The 25,558-nt window shown below is 64.7% G+C and overlaps 5 protein-coding genes across 5 annotated transcripts; 4 read left to right on the forward strand and 1 right to left on the reverse strand.

Annotated features, from left to right (window-relative positions):
- Positions 1–500: 500 nt before the first annotated feature.
- On the forward strand, positions 501–3,574 carry CHLRE_13g563200v5 (uncharacterized protein). The gene is made up of 7 exons (XM_001693354.2): positions 501–683; positions 757–869; positions 1,011–1,062; positions 1,587–1,657; positions 1,856–1,926; positions 2,459–2,635; positions 3,042–3,574. Exons 2-7 carry the CDS (start codon positions 815–817, stop codon positions 3,234–3,236), a joined length of 621 nt encoding a protein of 206 aa, XP_001693406.1. The 5' UTR covers positions 501–683; positions 757–814; the 3' UTR covers positions 3,237–3,574.
- Positions 3,575–3,700: 126 nt separating this feature from the next.
- On the forward strand, positions 3,701–6,462 carry CHLRE_13g563250v5 (uncharacterized protein). The gene is made up of 6 exons (XM_043069208.1): positions 3,701–3,994; positions 4,184–4,297; positions 4,543–4,675; positions 5,076–5,179; positions 5,396–5,525; positions 5,729–6,462. The coding sequence occupies exons 1-6, from the start codon at positions 3,818–3,820 to the stop codon at positions 6,013–6,015; spliced, it is 945 nt and encodes a 314-aa protein (XP_042917183.1). The 5' UTR covers positions 3,701–3,817; the 3' UTR covers positions 6,016–6,462.
- An 892-nt stretch (positions 6,463–7,354) lies between these two features.
- Positions 7,355–17,640, reverse strand: CHLRE_13g563300v5 (uncharacterized protein). The gene is made up of 18 exons (XM_043069209.1): positions 16,870–17,640; positions 16,354–16,399; positions 16,069–16,131; positions 15,816–15,854; positions 15,454–15,531; positions 14,891–15,201; positions 14,667–14,754; positions 14,308–14,425; positions 13,682–14,156; positions 13,181–13,515; positions 11,357–13,023; positions 11,076–11,135; positions 10,582–10,830; positions 10,335–10,425; positions 10,084–10,143; positions 9,765–9,913; positions 9,491–9,540; positions 7,355–9,236 (listed from the first exon to the last, which is right to left on the reverse strand). The coding sequence occupies exons 1-18, from the start codon at positions 17,160–17,162 to the stop codon at positions 9,197–9,199; spliced, it is 4,212 nt and encodes a 1,403-aa protein (XP_042917184.1). The 5' UTR covers positions 17,163–17,640; the 3' UTR covers positions 7,355–9,196.
- Positions 17,641–18,370: 730 nt separating this feature from the next.
- On the forward strand, positions 18,371–19,573 carry CHLRE_13g563326v5 (uncharacterized protein). Its single transcript, XM_043069210.1, has one exon. The coding sequence runs from the start codon at positions 18,465–18,467 to the stop codon at positions 18,753–18,755; it is 291 nt and encodes a 96-aa protein (XP_042917185.1). The 5' UTR covers positions 18,371–18,464; the 3' UTR covers positions 18,756–19,573.
- Positions 19,574–19,680: 107 nt separating this feature from the next.
- On the forward strand, positions 19,681–24,632 carry CHLRE_13g563350v5 (uncharacterized protein). Its single transcript, XM_043069211.1, has 5 exons — positions 19,681–19,863; positions 19,942–20,009; positions 20,285–20,356; positions 20,499–20,586; positions 20,768–24,632. Exons 1-5 carry the CDS (start codon positions 19,828–19,830, stop codon positions 23,291–23,293), a joined length of 2,790 nt encoding a protein of 929 aa, XP_042917186.1. The 5' UTR covers positions 19,681–19,827; the 3' UTR covers positions 23,294–24,632.
- Positions 24,633–25,558: the final 926 nt, after the last annotated feature.

The raw sequence follows: 25,558 nt of genomic DNA on the forward strand, positions 1-25,558 counted from the left end.
TGAGGAGGACTGGGCTAGCAACAGGTTAGAGGTTAATCCACGGGATTTTGTGACGCAAGCAGGGGTCAAGCCTGGCGTGAAGATATGTCGTTACAAGCATTGGATGGGGGAAACACGGCACACGCAAATCTACATTCCTCGAGCATGGCATGTCTCCATGATGAGATTCAGGATGGGCGTGTGGATGATTGAGGCTAACAACCCACGCGGTGCGCAGGGTGCGCACAGGGAGAGAGCACAGAGAGTATGTCCGCTTTGCCACGCTGATGGGGAGGAGCATGTAGAGGATGAGAGGCATGTGCTGCTTGAGTGCAAGGCGTACGATGATATCAGAAGCACGCTGTGGGAGGTGATTCCCGCGACTATGATGGACGCGATGGCCAGTGGTGACCAGAGGGGTTTAGCGCGTGTCATTCACGCGATAAGGCTGCGACGTAACGACCTTACGGCGCGACCAATTTAGATATATTATTGCATGAACTGTTTTGCTTTTTGAATAATCCTTTTGAGACTAGTTTTGGCGGTCCATGAGCTTCCTGGCTCGTTTGGACCAATCTACGAGCATGAACTTGTAACATCAATCAATCATACATATCCTAGAACCCTGGTCGAGTTCAAGAAACTCATTTACCTTGCCCGAGTCCGCGAATGCTGGCGCGAGGAGCCTCTGTTTGCGCAGCGAGGTGAGTGTCCCGTTTGCCGGGCTACTCCAAGCAAGGACACGACGGATCAAGATTTTCCTTGCTGGTGTTGCAGGCCTCTTGCGCTGAGGAGCCGCTGCACAGCGGCACCGGCACCAAGAGCGGCCACAGCAATGGCGGCCGTGACTGCTGCCCAAAAGCGCCCCGTGCTGCTACTTGACATCATGGGTGAGTGGCGAGGCCGGAACTGGGACTGCGAGACCGGTGCGGCTGCGGGCCTGGCGACGAACAACGGCAGCCAGCCTCCTCCCAGCCACAGCCCCGAGCTGCGTACTAAACCCCCTCCCCCATTTCCGCCCGCGCTTGCAGATACGGTGGTCTATGATCCGTTCTTCAAAGAGATGCCGGTGTTTTTCAATATGTGAGGACGCACGCCAAGATGGTGACATGATTATGGTGGGCGCTGGGGGCGGGGCCGTGGGGGCTGGGGCTGTGGAGGCTGCAGACAGGGCGATGGGCTGCCGGGGACTGTGCTGTGCATGCGGCGTGCAGGGTCAAACGGGTTTTGCCAGGCACGACAGTGTGTAAGACAGGGGACGGAAGGATCAGGCTGGGGCACGGCACGCATGCGAGACTGCAATACACTGCGTTGCACAAGACGCTCGCTCGGGACTGATGATTTACATTGCCATTATTGAGGGGCTGCGGAAAGCAAACGCAGCCTCGTCATGAAAAAATATTGTACTTCTGAACGCTTGGCTTCTGACCCGAGAAAGGAGAGCAGCACACGCACACATTCGCTGCCGGCCCTTTGCCGCACCCCATCCATGCGTGCTGCTTGCGTTTGTAGCATTCCGCAGCGTTGTACCCAGCCAGCATCTCTGATTCGTCAAACCTCACATCTGTCTTGACCGTCCGCCTGCTCTGGACCCTGCACACGCGCAGGTCCTTCAAGGAGCTGCTGGCTGCCAAGCACCCCACCGCCTGGGTGGAGTTCGAGTGCGGCGAGATCACAGGTGGGTGGGTGGCGCCGCTCAATGTGGCCTCGCAGCTGGGGGCGTGTACGGCTGTGTTCTAAGCCAGCAGTGATACCCTACCCGTCTGTTGCACATGCACGCACTCAACAAACACGCGCACACTCCTTTCCTTACCGCACCCCTCTGTCTCACACACATAAACACACACCACATGCACACTGACACACACACACACAGAGGAGCAGCTGCTGGCCAAGTTCTTTGCGGACGGGCGCCACGTGGACGGCGCGGCGCTCAAGCAGATGATGGTGCGTGGCCCCCTGGGTGGGACAGCGCGTGTTGGCTGGCCGGATACACGCACACTGCACCGACTGCATGCGCCTGTGAAGCTCGAGCAGTGCCAGACCGGTTGCTGGTGGCTGCGTCCCCGTGCCCCAGCGACCCAGATGGCATTGCGAAAGCAAACCCCAGTCAGCGCCGTTGCCGCCCCCCGCCTGCGCCGCCGGTCACCCGCTGCCCCACGGGACCGGCGGCCTGGGGCCGGCCAGCTGCACAGCTCCTGCGCCCCCTTGCACCCATATGCACACATGACCGGTTCACATGAGTTGGTTTGTACGACACATTCCACACACCCAGTCTAGTGCCCTGTTGCACCTTCTCACACGCCGCGCGGCCCAATGCGGTGATCCAGGTCGGCGCGCACAGCCCACGCCACTCACGTCACGTGCACCCAGGGGCCGCGCTGTACACCGGCAGCACACCACCATCCCCATACCCTGGCCCACTTCCCACCTGACATCCCCAGCCTCGACTCCCACCTGCTCCCTCTCGTTCCTCCAGGTGTCCAGCTACCGCTACCTGGACGGCATGCCCGAGCTGCTGCGGCGGCTGGGCGCGGCGGGCTACCCGCTGCACGCCTGCTCCAACTACCCGGCCTGGTGGCGGCTGATTGAGGACAAGCTGGCGCCCAGCCAGTACCTGGCCTGGAGCTTTGTAAGCTGCGAGGGGCCCATGAAGGTGAGCATGAGGGAGGGGGCGGCTGCGGGGGGCGAGGGGGAAGCTGTGGCAAGGGCGCCGCTGGGCAGCAGCAGGGGGCGCACGCGCATCTGCATCATGCACGCACTACATGCGGGATCATACCTTCGCTCGGGACTGATGATTTACATTGCCATTATTGAGGGGCTGCGGAAAGCAAACGCAGCCTCGTCATGAAAAAATATTGTACTTCTGAACGCTTGGCTTCTGACCCGAACGAGGTATCACTCGCACCTTGCACGTCAGCGCTCGACGCGGACCACCACTGAACGCTTCTGGGGTTGTTATTTGCAAACTTTTTTTGCTTTCCGCCACCGATGTTGCCTGCTTGTTAGGATACCGTCGCTGGCCACTCACCCCGACCCTCTCTTCACGCCCGAACGCGCAGGGCTTCCGCAAGCCCTCCCGCGAGGCCTTCGAGGCCTGCCTGCGCGCCCTGGACGTGCCGGCGGCCGAGGTGGTGTTTGTGGACGACCGCGCCGTCAACGTGGAGGCGGCGGCGGCGGCCGGGCTGGACGGCATCCTGTTTGAGGGCGCGGAGGCACTGGAGGCGGCACTGCGGGCGCGGGGGCTGCAGTTCTGAGGGGGCGCTTGGAGCTTGGAGGTTGGGAGAGGGCGGCAGGGCGCGGGTGCGGGTGCGAAGGACGAGCATGAGGGGAGCGTGGGTGGAGTGGGGGGCGCTTCCACCCCACGCCCACACCTCACACCCCCACACTAGTATTATCACTTATATGTACGATAATGAGAGGAGCGTGTGCGACGAAGCATTTGAGAGAGTGCGCGTGGACAAACAGCGAGACCTGAAGAAGGCGAGAGGGCGGGGAGCTGCGTGTAATCATACGGCTGGAAGACGTGAGGCGTGCGCGTGGTCGTGTCAGCGCTTTTGCCATCGTGCATTGCGCTTTGTAACATTATGCACTTATGTTGCGCTTTCACTCGCTGCCCTCCACGGCATCTGCCCATACTTCCCGCCAAAACTCTCGGGGCATCGCCGGCGGGTCATTTAGGAACTGGGAATACTTGCATTCTCGCGGTAACCTTTTACCGCATACAGCACAGGCAGTGTAACTGACGAGCATTTCCCAGCCGTTTTGGGTTGCAACGTTAGCGCCCGTGTTCTCGCGCTGGCTCTCTGTAACCCAGCGCGCTAGTTCCTGACACGAAATGGCTGACACCGTTGTACGTCAGCTGTCGGCTGCGGCGCGGACGGCGGTACTTGCGGCGGCGCTACTGCTGCTGCTGGGACTGGCACCGGCACCGCTGCTGCAGCGCGGCGGCGGCGGCGGCGGCTCGCCGTGCCGCTGGGCTCTGGGGGTGTCGGCGGAGCAGACCGACCGACAGGTGCGACTGCAGTGGGTTGGGTGGGTGTCGGGCCTCTTGTGGGACCCTTTCGTTTTCCCGGTACAACACGGTCACCGTTTACTGCCCCTTTCGCCCTTCAGCCCCAGCGCCTCCTCCGCGTCAGTCTGCCACCTCCCCCTGTCAGACTGCCCGCCCTGCCACCCCACGCCCCACCCCTCACGCCTGAAGGTCAACAGCGACGGGTCCCTGTTTGCGGCGCTGACCAACCCGGCCATCCGCTCCATTGGTGTCGCCCACAGCGGGGCCAGCCTGGCCCCCTACGCGCAGGCGCTATACAATGCGGTGGGTGGGCGGGTGTGTGTGTGTGTGTGTGTGGGTGGGGGGGTGTCCTGCGTGCTCTCAATTACACACACACACACACATACGCACACACCTACACATACACACGCGCACACACGTGCATCCCCCCCGGTGTCAAAGCGTAGGCCGCGCTCTCCTCCTCGCTCGTTTACATTGGGTTCGGTTTAGTTCGGTTTAGTTCGGTGAGCTGGCATCTATACCCTCCCCCCCCCAACCCAACCCCCCAGGTGGCCTCCCACGGGCCGCTCCAGCTCAACCGCAGCCTCACGCTGTACGGCGCCACCGCGGGGGCGTCACTGGACTTCGCCTACGTGGCGGGGGTGGTGCGGCTGGCGCCCGCGACCACCCTCACACTCAAGGGTGCGCGTGTGTGTCAGCGTGTGTGTGTGTGTGTGTGTGTGTGTGTGTGTGTGTGTGTGTGTGCGCGCGTGCACGTGCGCGTGCGTGTGAGTGTGAGTGTACGGTGGAAAGGGTTTGGTGGTTCGGGCGGGGGCTCCGGATACCGCTGGGTTGAAGAACTCGCTACTACGCTCTCCCCTCCACATACAACACACGCCCGCACAGCTCCCCGCCACTGCACTCCTCTCTGCCCTTCACCCTGCACCCATGCCTGCGCTCACGCCCACGCCCATACCACAGCACAGCTACACCGAAACTCCCACACACACACACCCATACACCCCCACCCACCCACCCACCCACCCACCCCCCACCGACCCCCCCACCCCACCCCACCCCCACACACCGCACACGCCCCCAGGCCTGCAGCTGTACCGCGCCCAGGCCCTGCGCGCGCCGCTGGGTCTGCTGGCCACCAGCCCCGGCGCCAGTGTGGTGATCCAGGACTGCACCAACAACCAGCAGGTGGGGGGTGGCGTGAGAGGGCAGGGTCGGGGCGGGGCGGGGCGGGACGCGCGCACGTGCGTGAGGCCGGCCGTTCGCACAAGACGTCGGTCGGCCTCCTAATCCTGGGCTGCTCACAACCACACAACCTCGCGGGGCCCCTCCTGCACCGATCCGCCGATCATGCTGCCAACTCGCATGCTCCTGCCACCACTGCCGCCACCACTGCTGCTGCAGGTGTGCTGGCCGCACGAGGCCGCCCAGGCCTACTTCCTGCGGGTATTCGCGCGCCCCTTCCCCGGCAGCCAGCAGGCGGCCCTGTGCGCTCCCGGCAGCGAGGCCACCTGCCGCACCTACACCTTCACAGGTGGGCTGCCGGCCTCGGGGCCACCTTGCTTGAGAGGGCAAAGACACGAGTACAAGGCAAACCCGCATGCACGCACACCCGTCCACACGCCCCACGCGCGCACACCCACCCACATGCGCCACACACACACACACACACACACACACACACACACACACACACACACACACACACGCACACGCACACACACGCCCCCCTCGCAGACATCGGCTTCTTCGTCAACCCCTCGCCCGAGTTCGGCACCGGCGGCTACACCCTGCGCTACCTCAACACCCTCATCGCCTGCCAGGCCTACCCCGACCCGGTGCCCACCTGCCCCTCCCTGGCCGCCGACATCACCCAGCCCCCGCCCGCGCCCTACACCTGCCTGGCCTCCGTGTACGACCCCGCCAGCCAGCGGGCGCTGTGCCCCACATGCGCCTGCATCAACGGCTGCCGGCGCGGCTGCGACGCGGCTGGGCTGTCGGGCCCCACTACCGCCGCGTGCTGAGGGAGCGAGCGACAAGGCGTGGCGTCGCGTTGGCTTGCCCCTTCCCCCGAAGGGGGAGGGGCAATAGCCATTGCGGTCGCATCGAGCTCGCCGCGGGGGGCCCTCCCGGTTATTCCAGTTTTGACTTGAGTTATAACCTTGAAACCCGAGCGCAGCGAAATTTGTCGTGCAAATAATGCGCCTTTCTATGTATGTATTGCAAAGCGCAACATTATGAAAACGCAAGCCCTATGCCAGAGCGGGGTAAACGCACAAGCGCAGCGTTTGCATTAGAGCTCCAGCGCAACATACAATATATCACAAATTGTATCGATAATCAAGGCTCCCGGCACGGAAGGACGCAAGACGGAGGAATCGACGCGTTGGAGGATCCTGGAAATTGCGCGCGAAAGCGCGAGGCGCAAAAGGTTGGCGCTATCTGTTTTAGTTTCCCCGTAATGACGAATGCCGCGTTCTGTATTCTGCTCGCACATCACCCGGCACATCGGCGTTACTCTCGCCCGCTTCTCGCTGGCTTCCGCGCCCTGAGTCCGTGTTCCCGCTGAGTCCGAGCCCCCATCCCCGCTCACTTACCCACCCCCAGCCCGCGGCGCCCTGAGCTACCGAAGGCAATATCATGACCGGTAGTATGGCTGCTCGCAGCCCCCAGCAGACCTATATGATACTTCCACCATCCGCCAGTCCATCCCACCCCACCCCATCCCCACACCGCATTCCGGGGCGCACGGCATGGAGCGCCCTGAGGGGGGAGGGGCAAGCCGGAGTACTGCGTAGCGGTAGGTGTTTGAGGACACAGCCGCTCTGACCGCCTCCTGCCGCCGCCTGACTGCCAAGGACTGCGTGCGGCAGGGAGCCCAGGCCCCGCCATGCGTAGATGCATGCTTACCACCACATCAAGGAAGCACCTTTGGTGTCATCGTTGCCTCGTTGGATTGCTATGCACATTGATAGACTTGGAACGTGCCACACGCCTTTCCATCATTTTGAAGCCAGATGCCTTGCCAAGAGACGTCCTGAAAGGATTTTTGGGGTGGGGCACGCGCTGGCGGCACACATACATCCCCCACGTTAGCGTGGTGTTCGTTGAGGCTGCTGGCGGTTTGCAGGGCGCGTCACACCGTCACACCGGGGGCGGAGGGGATGGGTGGCGGGCTGATGGCAGCGTGCCAGTCGCTTGGGTTACGGGATGTTTCAAGGCACTCGGGCAACGCCTCGGCACATACTTCTTGGCAACTGTGTGCACATACGGCACTCTGCAGATTTTGGAGAGGAGTATGGGCATGGATTGCAGTGGGTTGCGGCGGCCGGCCGGCGGCCGGTCATGGACGTCATGCGCCTCTTAGGACGGTGTGGACCCTTGGAATGATCCAGTGCCTAGAACCTTGGCCTAACCAGCGGCGGGAGAAGGGAAAGGTGCTGGATGTGCGCAGCAGTGCGTACGGCCAGCCCGGCATGACATTGTAGTCAAATTGTTGTGTTGACACGGCCCTGCTGCAGTGCCGCAAACCTCTGTCCCCATTCCACACATTTCACACGACACAATTGTGGGCGCCTGCCGTACATGTCTGCGTGCATGTGTACGATATCTAACATCACGTGGATCTCACCAGCGCTGCCCACTAGGTCCCTCAGCCGTGCGGTTAGCCATCTGGCCCCCTCGCCTCCCACGCTTGCCTCCCCATCTCCCGCCCGCCTTGCCACCGTAATGCTGGAGGATATACCGTACAACCAGCGTTGCTAGGACTAACCACAACACCAGCGGCGGGTGTCCCCGACCCCGAAATGCATTCTCAGGAGCCCCTGACCCCCGACATCCGGCGGAGGTTTTTCGCCACACCCAATACTCAAACTCATCGGAAGTACGCCTAGCAAGTGAGCGCCAACCCTTTCCCACTTCCGTCAATGTGCCCACCCTCATTGGTGCGCTTGTGGTCACGGAGAACTTAGCGCAGAAATGCGCAGACCACAGACTCCAACTTTTTGGCTGTCAGGTTGCTTGAGTGCAATAACGCTCCAGAAAGACCCAGGGCCATTGTGCGCCCCTATCACAGAGCCCTGCTTGCGCCCGCCCTTATAAAGCCTTATGTTCGCGCGTGATATCCCCTCCAAAGCCGCCACTGCCACACGTGCGGCGGAGGCCGGGCGCTGTACATGTCCCCCGGAGGCGTGCGCTCCTGCCTGGCACCGCACGCACGCACGCAACCAAACAATGTCGTGCAATGTACCGTATGTGCACAAGCCGTGCAAAGTCTTTACCTCATCCCTTGCATGCCGCGCCTTAGGCGCAAACCCCCACCACCGGGGCGGACGATTCCAGGCATGTGTTCCATGGTACATGCACATCATACGGCATTCTCTCAGCACTGTGTTGGACGGTCCAGTAGTGTACCCAGCCACACCCATCATAACACGCTTGCTAAGTGCATAGAAACGCACGTTACCACGTGGCAGCGCATCTCCGTAGCCAACCATTCACCCAACAGTGCACAAGGCATGACAGAAGCAGAGTTGCGTGCTGTGGAAGAAACAAGTTCACCGAATCCCATCAATTGCATACGAAACGCGCACCTAGCATCGTACGAGACCCCACATCAGCCGTGCACTCTGCGGCGGGTGGCGGCCGCCGTGTCCCGGCACCCCCAGTGCTGCTGCTGCTGCTGTCAGTGCATGCAGCATGCGGCACTTGCGCGCCCGCCACCCACCATCAGTGCTCTGGCATAGAAAGCCCACACCAACCGTGAGGCGTTCACACCTGTCACAAGTCATGTCGCAAAGCTTGCAAGCAGCAAGTCCCGACGTATGCTGCTTCCAGCCTAATGCCCATGTACGCGAGCGGCTAAGCAGTCAGCACGTGTAGCAGTGCGATAAAAAGTGCAATGGGAGAGGGTCACCATTGTGTGCCTTGGGTTTGGCAGCGCCAACAAGAAACGTGGCTATCAAGAAGCGGGGCTGCGCCCCCACCACCAATGCCACCACCACCGGGCCCACCGGGATCCGAATGAGATCCGACTGAATGGGAGCTCCGCCTTGTTGCGCCAGTTGCCGCCGCTGGCCGTGCTGTGGCACTTCACGTCACACGTGCCACACTTGACTCCAAGGCATGCAGTCAGTGAGGTACGCATGAATGCCGCCTGCGCCCCCTCAACAGTCGCCCGGCTCACGCCACTGCCGCCCCTCCGCGTTACGCCTGCGGCGTGACGGCAGCTAGCACCGCCAGCATCCTGCACAAACGGGAGGAGGCACGGACCGCCGTAAGGTATTTGACGACGTGCTGGGCTGTCTCCGGAAGCAGAGGCAGTATGGGTAAGGACACCGGTGGGGGCAGCGATTGAATCCCGGCACCCGCGATGGCCGGCCAAGCCCCGGCGCACCTTTTGCCCCTACACTGACCATGCGCCCGCCCCGGTGCTGCGACACCCCTCAACCCCTACCCACGCCCCACACAGGCTGCAGCTGCGCCCCCCCCCGCACTCACGCCTCCAGGTGTCGCACGATGTCGGGGAACGTGGGCCGCTCCTTGGGCGACTGCGGCGGAGGGCGGCCGAGCGCCGGGTGCAGCGGGTGGGGCGCAAGGCCAGAGCTCAGGACAAGAACACAGAGGAGCCACATTTAAACCAGCGCGCAGAGAGCGCACCCGGCTGGCTCACGGAGGCCCATAGCTACTGCCATGCGTCCCTGTACCCTGGCCCCATACGCCCCGCTTCCGCCCCGCCCCCCGCCCCGGCCCCCGCCCCCGTCCCCACTGCTACCTGCGCCCAGCACTGTGACGCCAGCCGTGTGTAGGAGGGCGGCAGCCACAGCGGCAGCGCGGGCCGCCCGCCGCTAAGCAGCACGCGGTGCAGGATGCGCGCGGCGTTGAGGCCCTTGTACGGCCGCTCGCCAGTGGCCAGCTCCCACACTGCAGCGGGGCAGCGGCACACCCCGCGTGTACAGAGGCGGTCAGGTCGGGAGCGTTTGGAGGGGGCCGGACATCCTGGCCGACCCGCGGAGATACGCCAGGGTGCAGAGGGGCCGCAACCCGCCGACCGCATGTTGACCCCCCCTTCCATCGTCAACACCAGTACTCACGCAGGATGCCGTACGCATACACGTCGGCAGGCTGTGAGACATGGCCCTTGGTCCACAGCTCTGGGGAGGCAGGGCAGCGGGGAGAGGGAGGGCGGCTGAGGGGGGAGGGGCGAGTGGGCGCGTGAGCGGGGCGGCCGGACGGGCGGAATGAGCGAAGCACCCGCCTGAATGGTGCGCGGCACTTAAACTGTACGGTACCGTGCATTCCACGCGCGCGTGAGTGCACACACATGCCACGCCCGCGACCGCACCTGGCGCCATGTGTGTGGGTGTGCCGTAGGGGCGGGTGGACACGTGCGTGCGCTCGCCAGTGAGCACCCGAGCCAGGCCAAAGTCGCAAATCTGTGTGTGCGGCATCAGCATCATCAGCACTCATACCAGCCAAGAACATGCAGAGACTCCTCCACGCCCAAGCGCACATCGCTGCAGTATGCCGTACTTACGTGCAATGCTGTTACCATACCCTGTCCCTAGCTGCCACCACCACCTCCCTCCCACCTTGGCAGTCCAGCCCGCCAGTCGGTCGTTCGGCGCCTCCTCCAGCGCCGCAGCCGCCGCCGCCGCACTCGCCCCGCTGTTGCCGTTGCCCCTGGGACCCATCCGCCCGGCCCTGCTGCCGCCCGCGCCGCTGTTGCCGTTGCTGCCCGTACCACTCGCCAAGCCGCTCACGGATGTCGAGAGGTGCTGCGGGTGCTGCTGCCTCGCCAGCAGCACATTGGACAGCTTGAGGTCGCCGTGACACACGCCCTGTGAGGTGTCCGCGGGGGACACAGGAGGGGGCCGGGCCGCCAATACGCGTCAGCCGTGCAGCCCACTCCGCTCCACTCAGCAACACAGCATACTCAAGCAGTCGCAGCCCTGACGCCCACGCGCCCATCACACGCCCCCCGCCCGCCCAGATGTGGACACGTTTCCGGGGCCTGAGCCCCCGCCCGCTGGCTCCTGCACCCTTGGGCGTGACATTGACGGCCGCACTGCCCTGCCCCCCGCACCAGTGAGTGGACGTAGGCCATTCCGTACGCCACATCCAGCGCCAGCCGCAGCAGCACGGCCTGTGTTGGTGGTGCGCAGGTGTATCAGGACAGGACCAGCACAACGCGCGTTCAGACGACGCCATGATTCTGGCACACTTCTATCCGCTCGCTCGCATTGCCCATTCTTGACCCGCCAACTTGGTTGACGGTAGCCCTTCCTGCCTGCACTGTCCTCTTCCACGCATGTTTGCCAGTGGCCCGCAACACCCACCCACCCATACACACACGCTTGCACGCACCAGGTCTGGGCGGTCCTCCGGCAGGCGCCAGTGCCCCGCCCGCCAGGCGAACGCGCTGCCGCCCTCGCACAGCTCCATCACCAGGAAGCCGTGGCTGCTGCCCGCCGCCGGCTGCGTGTGAGCCGCCAGCCACAGAGCCTCCAGCGGCAGGGCTGTAGCACCGCCGCCACCAGCTGCCACAGCGTTTGTGGCAGTAGCACCGGTTCGCGCCGCGCCCGTGGCTCCCGGCTTAGGCGCAGGCGGCCGTGGCGGCTGTGCCGCGACCGCCTGGGAGGTGCCGCCGCCGGGGTCAGTCGACATGAGCGGCGGCGGCGGCATGTCGGCGTAGGCGGCTGTGGCCGTGTCGCCGCCGCCCACAGCTGTGGTGGCATCCGAGGGAAACGCCGGCAGGGCTGCTGACGCGGGCGCGCCGGGCGCCACATTGCCGGCTTCTCCACTGGCCAGGCGATCGGCGGCGGCCGCCACGCCTGCCATGCCGCCTGCCGCCGCCGCTGCGGCTTGTTCCGGCACCGCCGACATGGGCGCCACGACGTAGCCATTGGGCGTGACTTCGGTCCCGCCCGCCGCCACCAGCAGCGCCGCGCCGCCGCCGCCCTGCTCCTCCATCGCCTCCTGCCGCCGCCGCTGCTCTGCCCAGCGCGACAGCACGTCCTGCGTCCCGCTGGCACCGCCCGAGCTGTGCTCGTACCCACCGCTCTGCCCCTGTCCCCCAGCCTCCTGCCCCTCCTCCTCCTCCTGATCCAGGTCTGCCCAGCCCAGCTGGTCCAGCCCTGGTGCCGACTGCTGCCCGCCAGGCCCGCGGCCGCCGCCGGGAGTGGGCGCGCTGGTGCGCGCCAGCGGCGGCGCTTCCGCACCCAGCAGCCCGCCGACTGCAGCCTCTACCACCGCTGCCGCCGCCTCGGCTGCCGCCGCCGCCGTCTGCGCATCCAGCCGGGCTGAGGCGTGCACTGAGGGCGGCTCAGAGCGGCGCGCCAGCTGCGGCGCGCCAGCGGCGCCGCCGCCCCTACGCCCGGCCCCGCCACCCGCTTGCTGCTGCAGCTGCTGCTGCTGCTGCTGCGCCCTCTCCTGCGGCTGTAGCTGCAGCTGGGACTGGTTGCTGTTCCTGTGCTGCAGCAGCCGCTTGCCGCTGGAGCCGTGCGCCACCGCGGAGCTGGGCCCGCTGCTGATGCGCACCACATTCAAGTTGGCAGACCGACCCGCCGCAGCCGCAGCCGCCGCCGCAGCAGCAGCAGCAGACGCAGACGCAGCCACAGCCGCAGGCACGCCTCCGCTACCACTGCTCCTCGCGCCCCCGCCGCCGGCAGCACCCGCACTAGCACCTGCGCCGCCGCGGCCGTTGGCCGGCGGCGTGCCTGTGCCAGCGGACACAGCGGCTGAGGCGGGCGAGGCCATCAGCGACGGCGGCGCGCAGTGCGACGTGGCGGCGGTGGCGGCGGAGGCGGAGGCGGTGGCGGTGAGTCCCAGGCGGCCCCCGGGCAGCACCTGCGCGAAGTAGAGGCTGCCCACCAGGTTGGGGTGGCTGAGGGTCTGGCTCAGCAGCACCTCGTTGTGCACGGCCCGCTGCAGGTCGGTGCCGTACTGCAGCACCTTGACGGCGGCGGGCCGGCCCTGCCAGCTGCCGTGGAACACCTTGCCGAAGGAGCCCGTGCCCAGAGTGGTGTTCAGGTCTGCACGTGCGAGGCGGCAGCAGCGGAGGCAGGCGGGTGGGGTTGCAGGTACGAGATTGGGCAGTTGAATGCACACAGACTGCACCATGCGACTGCGACTGCGACAAGCAAGGCTGCAGTGACGCGCCCCGACACGTGCCCCGGCACTACGACTCACCAATGCTGATTCCTGCCACTACCACAGACCCTGTCCCAGTCGCCGCCGCTGCTGCGCCCTGTTGCTGCAGCTGCAGTGACGCAGACACAGCCCCGCCGGTGCCCTCGCCAGAGCCGCCGCCAGCCCCCCGGCCGTTTGCGTTGCTGCTGCCACTTCGCGGCAGGCCCGCCCCCTTTGTGCCCATTGTAACGGCAGGCGCTGCGGCCGGGAGGGGTGGCATGGGCAGCAGGGCGCTGCTTGGGTCCGCGCCTGCTGCTGTCTGCGGCGCGGCCAGCACTCTGTCGGCGCGTGTGCCGTTGGATGCAGCCGGCGCGGTCACCAGCGCCCCACCCGCCCTGCGGGAGGCATGCGGGGTCAGCGTGTTGGGCGCGACTTGGCAAATGGAGACGTGTATCCCCTTGACACGAATGCAACTTGCAAGCCGAAAGTCAGCGGCAGGCCTGTGCCCCATTCCACACACTCCGGAGGATGGTGCAAGCAACCCCAAACACGCATACTCACGTGCTGCTGGTGTTGGTGCCTGAGGCAGTCAGGCCCAGGCTGGTGCTGTTGCCGTCGACGAGGCCGCTGCTGCCGCCGGGTGCAGCCGCCGCCGCCACAGCCCCCGCGGCAAGCCCTGCTGCCGCAGCTGTTGCCGGCGCACCCGAGCCAGATGACAGGGCACCGCCGTTGTCGGCGCCACCGGCCCCGTTGAGCACCACCACCTGCTGCAGAGCCCCACTGCCCCCTCCATCCCCCACAGCCCCGTCCCTGCCAACTCCATTCGCAGCAGCACCATCAACATCATCACCACCGCCGCCACCAGCAGTGCCGGTGGCAGCTGGTGCGTGGCCGTTGGCTCCCCTGGCGGTGACGGCTGCGGCATCGCCAGGCGCCTTCGCGTCTGGCTGCTGCTGGTGCCTCTGCTGCCGGCGGCGGCGCAGAATCACCACCAGAGCCCCAACGGCTGCCAGCAGCAGGCAACCACCCACGGCAGCTGCAGAGTGCAGGACATACGACAGCGGCCCCAAATCACGACGCGGCACGTCTTGCACTTGCACACGCGCGAGGTGCTCCTGTTCAACACGCGGTACAGCGCATGCAGCGGAGTTCTCCGCCCCCTGCCCCCCCTGGCCCGTCTGCCTCACCTCCGACCGCGGCGCCCACCACCGCCCCGGTGCTGCTGCCGCCGCCGCTGTCGTCCCCACCCCTGGAGCTGGCGTTCTGCTCGGCCGCCGCTGCCGCCAGCTTCGCCCAGGTGACGTCCTGTGAAACGCGCCAGAGGCCATGGCGTGCGTACAATCGGTGGCCATCCTCCTCCACACGGGTCCGTGGGCCAGACACCCAAGCCATACGCGCATACCCGTGCACCCATGCAGCCATGCACGCACGCGCCAGGGCGCCGTCATGACCCGCTGAAAGATTGGGTGCAACTACGTATGCGTCACGCCCGGCAAGCCCAGATGTGCCACTTGTGAGCCACCCCAGACCGGGCCGTGTCACGCACCCTGCTGTATATGTCCTGGATCTTGGTGCGCACGCAGTAATCATAGCCCTGGCTGTTGCCGCACTCCTCAGTGGAGGGGTCCTCGCAGCTGCAGCGGGGGTGGACAGGGGTGGAGAGGGGTGGGGCGGGGTTTGCTGCAGAGCCAAGCACAGGTAGTGAAGCGCCAAGAACCTTGGGCACAGACCTGCCCCCCACGCAGCCACACCCATGCCGCCACCACTCACACGAACTGCACGTCCTCCGCCAGCAGCGCATAGCCGCCGCCGCTGGCCACACCCGACAGCCCCGACACCGCCAGCTCCAGGCTGCCCGTGTGGATGTCCAGCACCTGGGCGCCGCTGTAGCACTGCGCCAGCGCCGCCGGCCGCTGCCGGCACCAGGTGTGCCGCCAGGAGTCCAGGCTGGCCGCGGGCGTGCCCCCCGTGACGGTGCTGTTGCTACTGCTGTTGACGCCGGGCGGCGGCAGTAGCATGGTGATGTTCTGCGGCAGGCCGGCTGGCGGCAGTGTCTGCATGATGCCGTACAGCAGAGACAGCTGCGGGCGGAGGCAGGGGCAGGAGGGGAGACCGGGGCATGGGCCCAGAAGCGGGGTCAGGGCCAGGGGCGGACGGGCGGACGCGGGTGCGGCAGGCAGGGGTCTCAAAGGAAGGCAGGCCCCCGCAGCCGCAAGATCTGGTCAGGGGCACACGGGGTGGCCCGCACAGGCCTCAGGCGTGCCCTCGCTGCACCCTCGTCCCGGCCCGCCAGCTGGGCACGCCATGTCTCTGCCTGTGCCTCTACGTCTCACCGGCAGGCAGGCGAAGCAGTGGTAGATGACGTGGTCGTACACCAGCCAGCTGCCGGGCGAGGCGCTGAAGATGTCGGCCTGTGGGTGGGGCGAGCGGAGGCGCGAGGGGCGGGTGGGACGGGTGTGAGACGGCGGCGGCGGCACATGGCAGGCCAGTGAGCAGTCGGGCGGTCGGGCGGGGAAACAGGGGTTGAGTGGTCGGAAAGGCTAACACCACCAGTTGCAATCGGTTGCAGCTCTCGCCGAGCGCGGCTGATGCATTGCGCCTTGCACCCTCTGTCCGCTACTTGGGACTGGAAATCACCCACACATCCCTCCCAGCTGTCGCCCGCTGACACATGGCGCCTCCCGCACACACGCACCTCGAAGCCGCTGCGCTGCCGCGTGTTGCGGATCTCAATCTGGGCACAGCACGAGAACGTGGCGGCGTCGGTTGCAGAGACCCCGAGGCAGGTGGGTTCGTATTGCGCCTTTCCCGAACGCAAATAGCCGCCAGCCACCAGCACCCTGGCCCCGCGTATGATGGCGTTGGCCACCCCATGCCCTGCTCTCTCGTGCAGCCAACACTGCTTGACCCTGCAGCCGCCAACCCGCACCGCCGCTGCCCAGACCCACCTGGTTAAACATGAACGCGACGCCTGGCGCAATCGTTATTTTGCTCTCTATGAAGCTCATGTCCTGTTGTGCAGCGTCAAGGCGTTTGGGGGTGCCGAGCAAGTTACAGCTCCTGGACAGACCAGTGGCAGCACGCGGCACTGCCCTCGGACATGACCGCGCCCCCCCACACACACGCCCGCACGCTCACAGGCGCCCGTGTCCACCTGCTCGGGCGCCCACGTGCCCTCACGCCCCCGTACACGCCCCCGTACACGCCCACGCCCCCGCATGCGCCCGCCCCACCAGTATGTAGCTCTGGTTGGCGCCATCTACTGTAAAGTTGGAGGCCCTGTGTGGGGAAGGGGCGTGGAGGCCAGGCGGGCCGCAGTCAGCCACAGCGAATGCGGCAGCAGTGAGGATGGGGGCGGCGGAGGATTGAGGCGTAGCCGCAACAGGGCCTCGCTACAGACATGGTACCTGAATGCCCACGTCTGAATCGCGAAACCTGGGAAGTTTTACCCCGCCCCCAACCCTCGCGGGTGTCCTGGCTCCCCACAGTGGCTGCTCGGATGGCTGCCTTCAGTGCGTAGGCGACAGGCGAAGCGAAGTCTGCCTACAACCCCTTGGCCAACCCTTCCCAGACCAGACCCCAGGGCCCGCTGCGCGCGCTACTGAGCAAGCAGTTGGACACATGTCCGCACGCCCCCACGCCCCATCGCGGTCACCCGTCTGCAATTCATGCGCCCACACGCCTGCGCACACGCCCCCCAAAGCGCGCCTCCCCCGCACACCCGCACACCCAATCACACATGCACTTGCCTGACTATGGGTGCAGCCGGCCACCCGCCCGCAGTCAGCCGGATGTTGTCGGTGAGGCGTGCCCCCACGCAGCTGGCGTTCCGCACAGCAGCCACGAGCTCTGCCTCCGAGCCAACCGGCTGCAGATCAGCCCAGGCCGCTATGGACCAGGTGGCATCGGTGCCCGAGGCGCTAGTGCTGTTGATAGCTGACAGGAGCAAGAGCGCCGCGAGGAGTAGCGCTTGCCGAAGCGAGGGTACTGTGCGGACGCCCTGCCCGCACGCACGGTGCCGAGCGCCGTCTAGACACAGCATGTCGATGCCGCATTGAGGCATCCTTTGTAGTCAAAATCGTGTCCGTGTTACGCGCCTTGGTACACCCAAATTTGACAAAAGAGTGCCCCCATCACGAGTTTGACGCGCAGCAGCTGCGACCTACTCAGTGTCCAGTTTACTCAACGCTTTGGTAATGTTAGCTGGGCCAGGGCCCGGCAGCATCCAGCTCAGGTACACGCAGAGGGCAGAACGCTTCCCGACACGCGCCCGTGGTCTACGAAATCATTATCCGGGCCGAATCGAAGCTGGAAGTGCAGTTGACCGGAGTAGTAGTCCTAGTGCGCAAGTCAGAGCAAATAATTGCAACAATGCGTATGAACCGGTGTTTGCCGCCAGAGCACGCAATGGTTATATGACTGTCAATTTGGACAAGGACACTGTTGTTAGCCTGGAGGGCTCAAGGCACTGAGGAACTTCTGATGAGAGTGATAAAGCCACCGTCAAACTTGGCCATTTAAAAGAAGATAGCACATCGTGACACTATGGCAATTAGATTACTTTCAACATACCTCTGTCACCCAGGGACATCCCGGAAGGCTGGCCCAGACTGGAAGGGTAGAGGGCGGTTGACAACGAGGCACGGCCCCTGACACGCTGAAACGTTTCCGGGCACGGCTCAAGGTCGGTCCAGTGTACGTATGCTTATGTTATCAGTGCTGGTGCGGATGACACCATGCACAACTGCGGGTTGACAGCGAGGCACGGCGCCTGACTTGCTCGAATGGTTGCCTTCAGCATGCGTACCAAGGTTCAGCTGGTCATGGGACCGGAATCCAAGGCAGCCGTGCTGCCTGCTAGCTCCGACAGATTCCCCTGGCATCGTGCGCGCTCATTTCATTACAGCATCGTCGATAGCTAGGTGCAGGCAAACATCAAGGTTATGTGCGAGGACGCCCCGCGCACAGCTCGGGACAACTCCGTGTCCACCCTGTGCTTAGCGCAGCGATTCAGGGCCGAAGCTCCCCAGGAATACCCCTGTCCGTGCATGGCTGTGTCACTGTGCGGCTGGCTGCTGGCTTCGCTGAGTCCGTGCTGGCTCTGGTGTTGTTCCCGCCCTCGAGCTGTCATAGCCCCCCACCCGAAGGCACAAGGCACGAGGCACCTCACCACCTGACCGCAGCTCCTCCAGCCAGGTGCCCACCACGTTGCCGGTTGCCCCCGCCAGTCCGCCACGGCACTCACCGGGCGCCATGACTTGAAGCGCCAGCGCGTGTTGGTCCAGCCCTTGAAGAAGCCGGGCATGACAAAGACGTCACGAAGACGTCGAAGAGCACACAGAAGATGGTGTCGTCGTATGCCTTGCTGCACGCCTTGATCAGCCGGTCGCCGGACTTGGAGTGCAGCACACAGCGCTTTTTGCCCCGGCTTGCACGGCGGGGTGGCGGCGGACATGGGCGGCCACAGCTGCGCCACGACTGCTTTTGTCTGAGCGGCTACTGCTGCTCGCCTGTTGCGCCCGCGATCACAGGCTGGTTCGGATTGGCGTCGCGGCCCTCCCGGCGACTGCTGCTGCCTGCGACGCCGCTTACCGCCGCTGGTACGCTGGAGCGTGCCAACGTAGTTGGCCCCTAAGCAGTATCACGCTCAGTGCTTATGAGGTGGTAAACAGTAAAACAGTCAAAAGGCAGCGCGGGCGTGCACGTGCGTAGCGGAGGGGGCAGGCAAGGCCACGTGGAGGAGGAGAGCACGGCACCGCCCTAGAAGCGGCGCCAGTGCGCAGATGAGGCCGGTGTCTGGTCAGCAGTCTTTGCTGGCAAGCACAGCGTCGCAAGAATGGCAAGATATGTTGTAGAATTTACTGCCATTTGGTTTGTTGCCTTGAGCTGTGCTTGTGCTTGACAATGGGACGTGGCTGGAACGTGGCTGGACGCATGGCGGAGGTGCCTGCACACACTGACCCTGGCGATGTCCGGGAGATGAGGTAGTTTCGAAACCTTCGGCCTCAGACATTGCACCGATGTAGCATGGTCGCAGCCTACTTTTCCCTTTGAGAGTGAGAGCCACCTTTCTTGTCCCCGAACAGGGCAAACTGGATGTTTGGGGGCTGTTCAACATTCGAGTCTGTCAGGTCTCAGAGATAGTCGGGCGGGCAATCGAGGGTACTCATTAATTGGGCTCAGCCCCCATCAGCCTTTCTTAGCCATCTTACCTGCCCGTGTGAATACGTGTTGGCAGGGTTGCAGGGGCAGGGGCGTCCCTGAGCGTAGGAAATGCATACCTAAAATTCAAGCACCCGATGTGAAGTACCCCAAGCGTGCACGCCATGGTGCACTGTACGATCATGACCAAAGCCCGATCTCGGAGAACATGCACTGCAAACCACAGCTGCTGGGTCTGAAGCTCGCTTTGTCGACGCGCGTGAACGCTATGTTGTGTAACAGTGCGCTGTGCTGGGTCTGGTGCTGGGGGGAGCCTCCCTAGCACCAGCCACGATCCGGGACAAGCCATCATTGATCACGCTCTTAGCCAAACCCGACTTTCCGTGCAGCATTCTTTACTCATTCCAGCGACACTCGCTTAGGCAATCATTGTAGCAGCGAGGACAGCGACCATTGAATAGTTGCTGGCCTGTGGTGGGCCGACTGCACGGAACTGAAGGCATTCCCTATGGACTGTTAAGCGGAACTATAAACACGCAGCTAAAATGAGCGACCGGCGGAAAATGGGCTATTGGGAGCCTGTGAGTTGACCGGGACGCCTGCGCAGGCCAGCGGGCTGGAAGTACTGTTTCGTAACCTCTTGTGTTAATAACTTGCAGTTTAATACATGGTGGCGGGACCACGTCGCAAAGTTCGACAAGCGGCCAAATGTGCACGAGATGAAGAGGTGAGCTCCGCCGCTGGGTTGGACGCGGGCGCGGATGATTGTATCGTAGAAAGTGAGACAAATGATGAGCTCCGTGTATGGAGTGATGCGTTGTTCGCCATTCCTTTCCTTTGTGCTCACATCAACTACGGAAGCGTGCTTTGGAAGCGGGCTAAGCGCCACGAGTCGCTGTGGTCCAGCCGGGATCAGGGGGCAGCGGTTGAGGCACAAGTGGCTGCAGCGTGCAACCCCTCACGCAGCCTCTGCTCGGTCCCTTGTCCCTCTCGGTCCTGCAGCTGGTATGACGCCAACGCTGCTCACGTCTGGGGCGGTACTGGACCGACGTGGGACGAGACAAAGAAGCACAGGTTCGTAGTCCAGTAGTACTCGTGGGCTGTTCTTCGTTGCCTGGCACAGGAGAGGCGCTTCTTTCTTCGGCGTGCTGATACCAACACGCCAGCGCCGGCCCCTAACCTCCCTCCCTCCCAACCTTTCCCGCCTGCTCCATAGCAAGGGCATGCGGCGTCTCGAGGACATCCCCGACTACTTCCGCAAGTACCGCAAAGGCCGCAAAAAGAAGGGCGGGGCCGGCGGCGACGTGAGTGTGTGGTGTTGGACGGCGGTCGGGGAGCGCTGTAGGAAGGAAGGACAGGAAGCAGGGTCGCCGGTGAGCGCTTGCGGCCCTGCAGCCGTAGGAAGGAGTTTGGCACTATTGCATGAGCAAGCTGTGTTCGTCACTGCACATCATGGCCCGCACTTCCCCCTCTGCAAACCCACAGACGAGCAGCAGCGGCGGCAGCGATACGGAAGCCATGGACTCGGAGGGCGCGCCCACACCGCCGCGTGGTGGTCGAGGCCGCGGCCGCGGCGGTGCTGCCGCCGCCAGCCGCCAGCGCGCGGCGTCAGCCTCGCACATCCCCACGGTGCAGCCGCAGCTTGGGGCGCCGGGCGCGCCGCCGGGGCTGCCCTCGTTCTTCGGGCTGCCCTTCCTCACCGCCTGGCGCGCCCGGTCTGCCTCCTCCCCAGTGCTGCAGCAGATGGGCATGGACGGCGGCGGCGGCCCCGAGCGGCAGCACCAACAGCCGCTGGTGGCGGCGGATCTGCCGCCGGGGCTGCCCTTCCCCATTAACGTGGCCTCCGGCCACGCCGCGCCGCCGCACCTTCACCCGCGTCACGCCGGTGCGCTGCCGGTGGCGACAGCGGGTGGGCCGCCAATGGGCCGCAACGGGCCCTTCGCCGGCGGCCCTGGCGACCCCAAGCTGCCGCCGCTGCACGGCTCAGGCGGGCCCGTGGGCAGTGCGGGTGGCGCCACCGCCTCGGACCTGTTCCCGCCCGCGGTGGTGGAGAACGCCTTTGGCAACTTCATGGCCTCGCTGTCGGACGCCGTCAGCGACGGCAGCGCACCGCCCAGTGCCGCCGCACACGACCTGATGGCCAGCGCCGCAGCAGCAGCGGCGGCGGACGCTGCCACCGAAGGCGGCGGCGCCGGAGGCAGTGCCGCGCCCAGCCTGCCGCTGATGGACAGCGCGCTGCTGATGCAGGTACCCAGCTCGGCGCTGCCGCCTGACATGCAGGTGTCTGAGGGGCGGGGCGTGTTTGGGAGGCTGTTCAGCCGCAACAGCACACTCAAGATGGTACATAGCCTTTTTGACCGCTGGGCGGCGCAGGAAGGGGGCGGCGGTGCTGGGGCGGCAGGGCCCGGCGAGGGCGCGACCGGCGGCCCCGGCCCTAGCGACGGTTCGGCAGGGCCCTACGCGCTGCAGCACCACAACCATCAACACCACCCACAGCAGCAGGCGTATCACCCGCACGACCCGCGCCGGGGACCCGCACCATACGGCGGCATGCAACATCAGGGCCCGGGCGGGTACGGGCCGCTTCCGCCGCCAGGGGCGCCGTGGGGCCCTCCACAGCAGCAGCATCCCGAGGCGGTGGGGTACATCACGTACGCGCCCGGACCCGGCGGCTACCCCCCTGCTGGGCCGCGGCCGCCTCATGCAGCGGCGGCAACCGGCGCGGTGCTGGGCAAGCGCGGGCGGGAGGAGAGCAACGGCAGCGCCACCACGTCGTCAGCGGCGGCGGGCGGCCCCGGCCGCAAGCTGCAGCGCGGCCTCAGCGGCGTCTTCAAGCCGCTGCTCAGCATCGTGTCCTTCGGCCGCCGCAACCGGGACGCCGCAAACGCCGCAGCCGCGGCAGCGGTCGCCGCCGGGTCAGGGGCGCCCGCGGCGGATGGCGCTGGCGCTGCTGGCGCGGGCACCAGCGGCGCGGACGGCGCGCCGTCGGTGGGCCTGGGCGCGCTGGGCTTGCCGTCCTTGCTGGACGGGCCGGGCGGCCTGCTGTCAGCCATTGACTCCAAGCTGTTTGATGGGCTGCCTAGTCTGGTGGGCGTGGACGGAGTCGACGCGGAGGCGCTGACGGCGCTGGCAGCCACATTGGACGCGCCGCAGGAAGGAAGCGATGGCGGTGGCGGCGCTGGGGGATCGGGCGTGCAGGTGAAGACGGAGCCGCGCGTGAGCGGCGACAACGGAGTTGGCCCGGGGCCGGAAGACGGGCGGGCGCAGCAGGAGGCGGAGGCGGAAGCCGAGGCGCAGGCGATACGGTTGCCGGAGCAGGCGGTGGGCGTGAGCGCGGAGTCGCACCTGCCCACGCCCTTCGTGGTGCCCGAGATGCAGGAGCGCGTGGCACCCGGGCAGCAGCACCACCAGCCCTCATCCTTCACGCACTCGGGCGGGGGCACCATGGCCGCCACGGTGGGCCCAGCCACTGGCTCACCGCAGGGCTGGGGCCCTGTGGACGCAAGCGGCGGGCCGGGGTCGTCGCAGGCACACACCGTCACGACCGGGGCCGGCGGCAGCGGGTATGCCAACAGCCCGCACGATTACCAGCAGCAGCACATGCAGCAGCGGCACCAGCAGCACCAGCAGCAGCACCAGTACCAGCAGCATTACGGCGCACCGCCGCCGCATTTCTATGCGCCACCGCCGCCGCGTATGGGTGGCAGCGGTGCGGAAGCCAGCGGCAGCGGCGCGGGGCCTTCTGGGTGGGGCGGCGCGCCGCCGACAGCTCTGCAGCCGCACGCCTACCACCACCACCAACAGCAACCGCCCTACCCGCACCAACCGCCGTACCTGCAGCCGCCGCAGCACCAGTACCCCTACCAGCTGCAGCAGTTTCCCGGCCAACAGGGCCAACAGGGCCAGCAGCAGCCGGGCCAGCAGCAGCCGGAGGGCGGCATGGGCGGCAGCCTGCTCATGAAGCTGAGCAGCACCATGTCGGACGTCTTCAAGAGCCTGTCATGGAGGTAGTGGTGGCAGTAGCAGGCGCAGTACCAGGGGCTGTGGCAGTAGCAATGGGAATGGCGGATGCCGCTGTAACGGATGGGTGCGCCTGGGCGAGTGCAGGCGGCGGGGCGGGGCGGTTGCTGATGAGGCACGGCCGGGTGGGCATCTGGGATAAAGTGTACCTTTGCTTGCGATGGACAACGAGGCTGTTCGTCCCTGCGAAGGTGCGGGTCTGTTGTGGATTGATGTGGGCGTGGGTGCCGGCACCGTAGATAACGTGCGCGCAAGCAATCAAGATGACAGATGACATGGGCGGTTGCGGCTGATCTCCACAAGTAACAGTTAGATGCGCGGAGCTGTCCCACACCATACTGATGTGTACACAGGCCCACTCGCTGAGTGGGCAATGGCTGGATAATGCAATGGCGATATAGACTTTCGGATTCTCCAGCGTTGTTGGGTATAGCACATTCGGTGTACATGTATGCGCTCGATTTGTGCAGCGGGCGCGTGGGGGCGTGTTCTGCCCCACAGTACTTATGCACTGTACTGGTTCGCTGCTGCTTGCCTTTCGGACCTTGTCGAGTGTTGTGAGGACGGAGGTTTGCCAATTGCAAGAGCGCGTGTGTGTATCCAGCCCCAACTGACTCTGATCTCGTAGAGCTGGCGGTCGCAGATGCGGTTGCGGCCGGATGCGTGGGCCTGTGGGAGCCAACGTTACTACACGATCCTCTAGGGCCCCTTGCCTCTCGATGATGTGCAAAGCATCGAGACGCGGATTGCATGGGCAGGGTTACACACTTATGATTGCGCATTCGGTGACGCGGTGTTGCGCGCGGTAGGGTGCGGGCCGTGAGGTGTCGCCTCCCATAGGGCTTGAAGGGATGCACACGGTACCCTGAGGCGGCCATGCAAGTACATGTGGCTAATCATTATGCTGCCAGGGTATATGGTCAAAATGGACCTTTGAAACCGACCCTGGGTCAATTTGCACGACTATCTGGATACCGCGTTTGGACGCCTGCGAGTTCGCGAGACGGAAACCCCCCGTTACACAGACCGCCAAAGTCGCGCCCGTTTGGCGAACTCGCCACAGGAGCGCGATTTCATTGTTTTGCCATACTTCCTCAATAGCGCGATTTGTGAGCCGCGAACTCGTGCAGACCGAAGCCCGTCTTCAACAGTTTTCCGCAGTTCCCTTGCGTGCCCGTTATAAGTGCGGGGAAAGCAAATCATTTACAGGCGGTGCCCATTGCGAGCAAATAAGGAAGCAAGCGTTTTCGTGAGGTTCTGGATTTAGCTTCCGTTTTTGTCGTAAGTTTGCTACGCAATGCACTTGTGGGTTTGTCTTATTAGCCTTTAAATTGTGACAATTCAAAATTTCGAAAAACCTTGCAACCGGTCGGACTCAGTGCCGCGACCGCACGAAATCCCTACATGCCGACTCAGCCTACACACATTAACACCCCATTATTGCTCTGTAACATACGTTATGCCTTTGGACTGGGGCTCAGAGCGTTCCGCGCCGGACATGCAGCGGTTGATTGGCTAACAAAGTCGTGCTCACCAGGACTGAGCATCTGCACCCGAAAGCTTGCTGCATGGTGTCATATGAATGGCTGCTTCTGATTCGGGCCTGTCCAGAGCCCTCCTGGTGGCTGGGGAGATGCCCGCCGTGGGAGATGCCCTAGGACGCCCCTACATGCCGTGTGACAGTTCTGATGTTCTTTTCCGTGGCCTAGCCGCCATGTCTCTACATCGGGCCCTAGAACACAGCCTGTGCAAGAGTGAGCCGGCGCGAGACCCCACCCACATCCCACCGAGACCCAAGCCGAGACCCCACAGCCGCACCTGTCTTGCGACCCTTTGCGACCAAGTTCCCCACGTGCCTTGCCCCGCCGACCGAAAAGCAGCACACCCAGACAAGTCCAGCTGGCTTGAGGGGGCCGTAGCACAGCTATCAGAAAAGGTTCAATGTGTGTGAGGTGTGCGGGTGGGGGAGGGTGCGGTGGCGGGTTGTTGGGGGGGGGGGGGGGTTAGGAGGTTGCGTGGGGGTTGGGTGCCAATCCCGTAAGCATGATGTGCACGTAACGCGTGTCTGTGCATTGCGGTCTCTCCCCCGGTCCTACGGGTGGGCGCTGGGTGCTAAGTGGTGTAGTCCTCCGCTCCGCTCTACGCTACGCTTCGAGGAGCTACGGCGATGAAAGCACTGTCGTCATCACTGGTCCAGGCAGGGACCCTTTCACCTGGGCTGGTGTGCTGTGTTGGCTGAGGACTGAGTTTTTTTTT

Source organism: Chlamydomonas reinhardtii, chromosome 13, assembly GCF_000002595.2.
Source record: "Chlamydomonas reinhardtii strain CC-503 cw92 mt+ chromosome 13, whole genome shotgun sequence".
In the NCBI taxonomy this organism is placed as follows: Eukaryota; Viridiplantae; Chlorophyta; class Chlorophyceae; order Chlamydomonadales; family Chlamydomonadaceae; genus Chlamydomonas; species Chlamydomonas reinhardtii.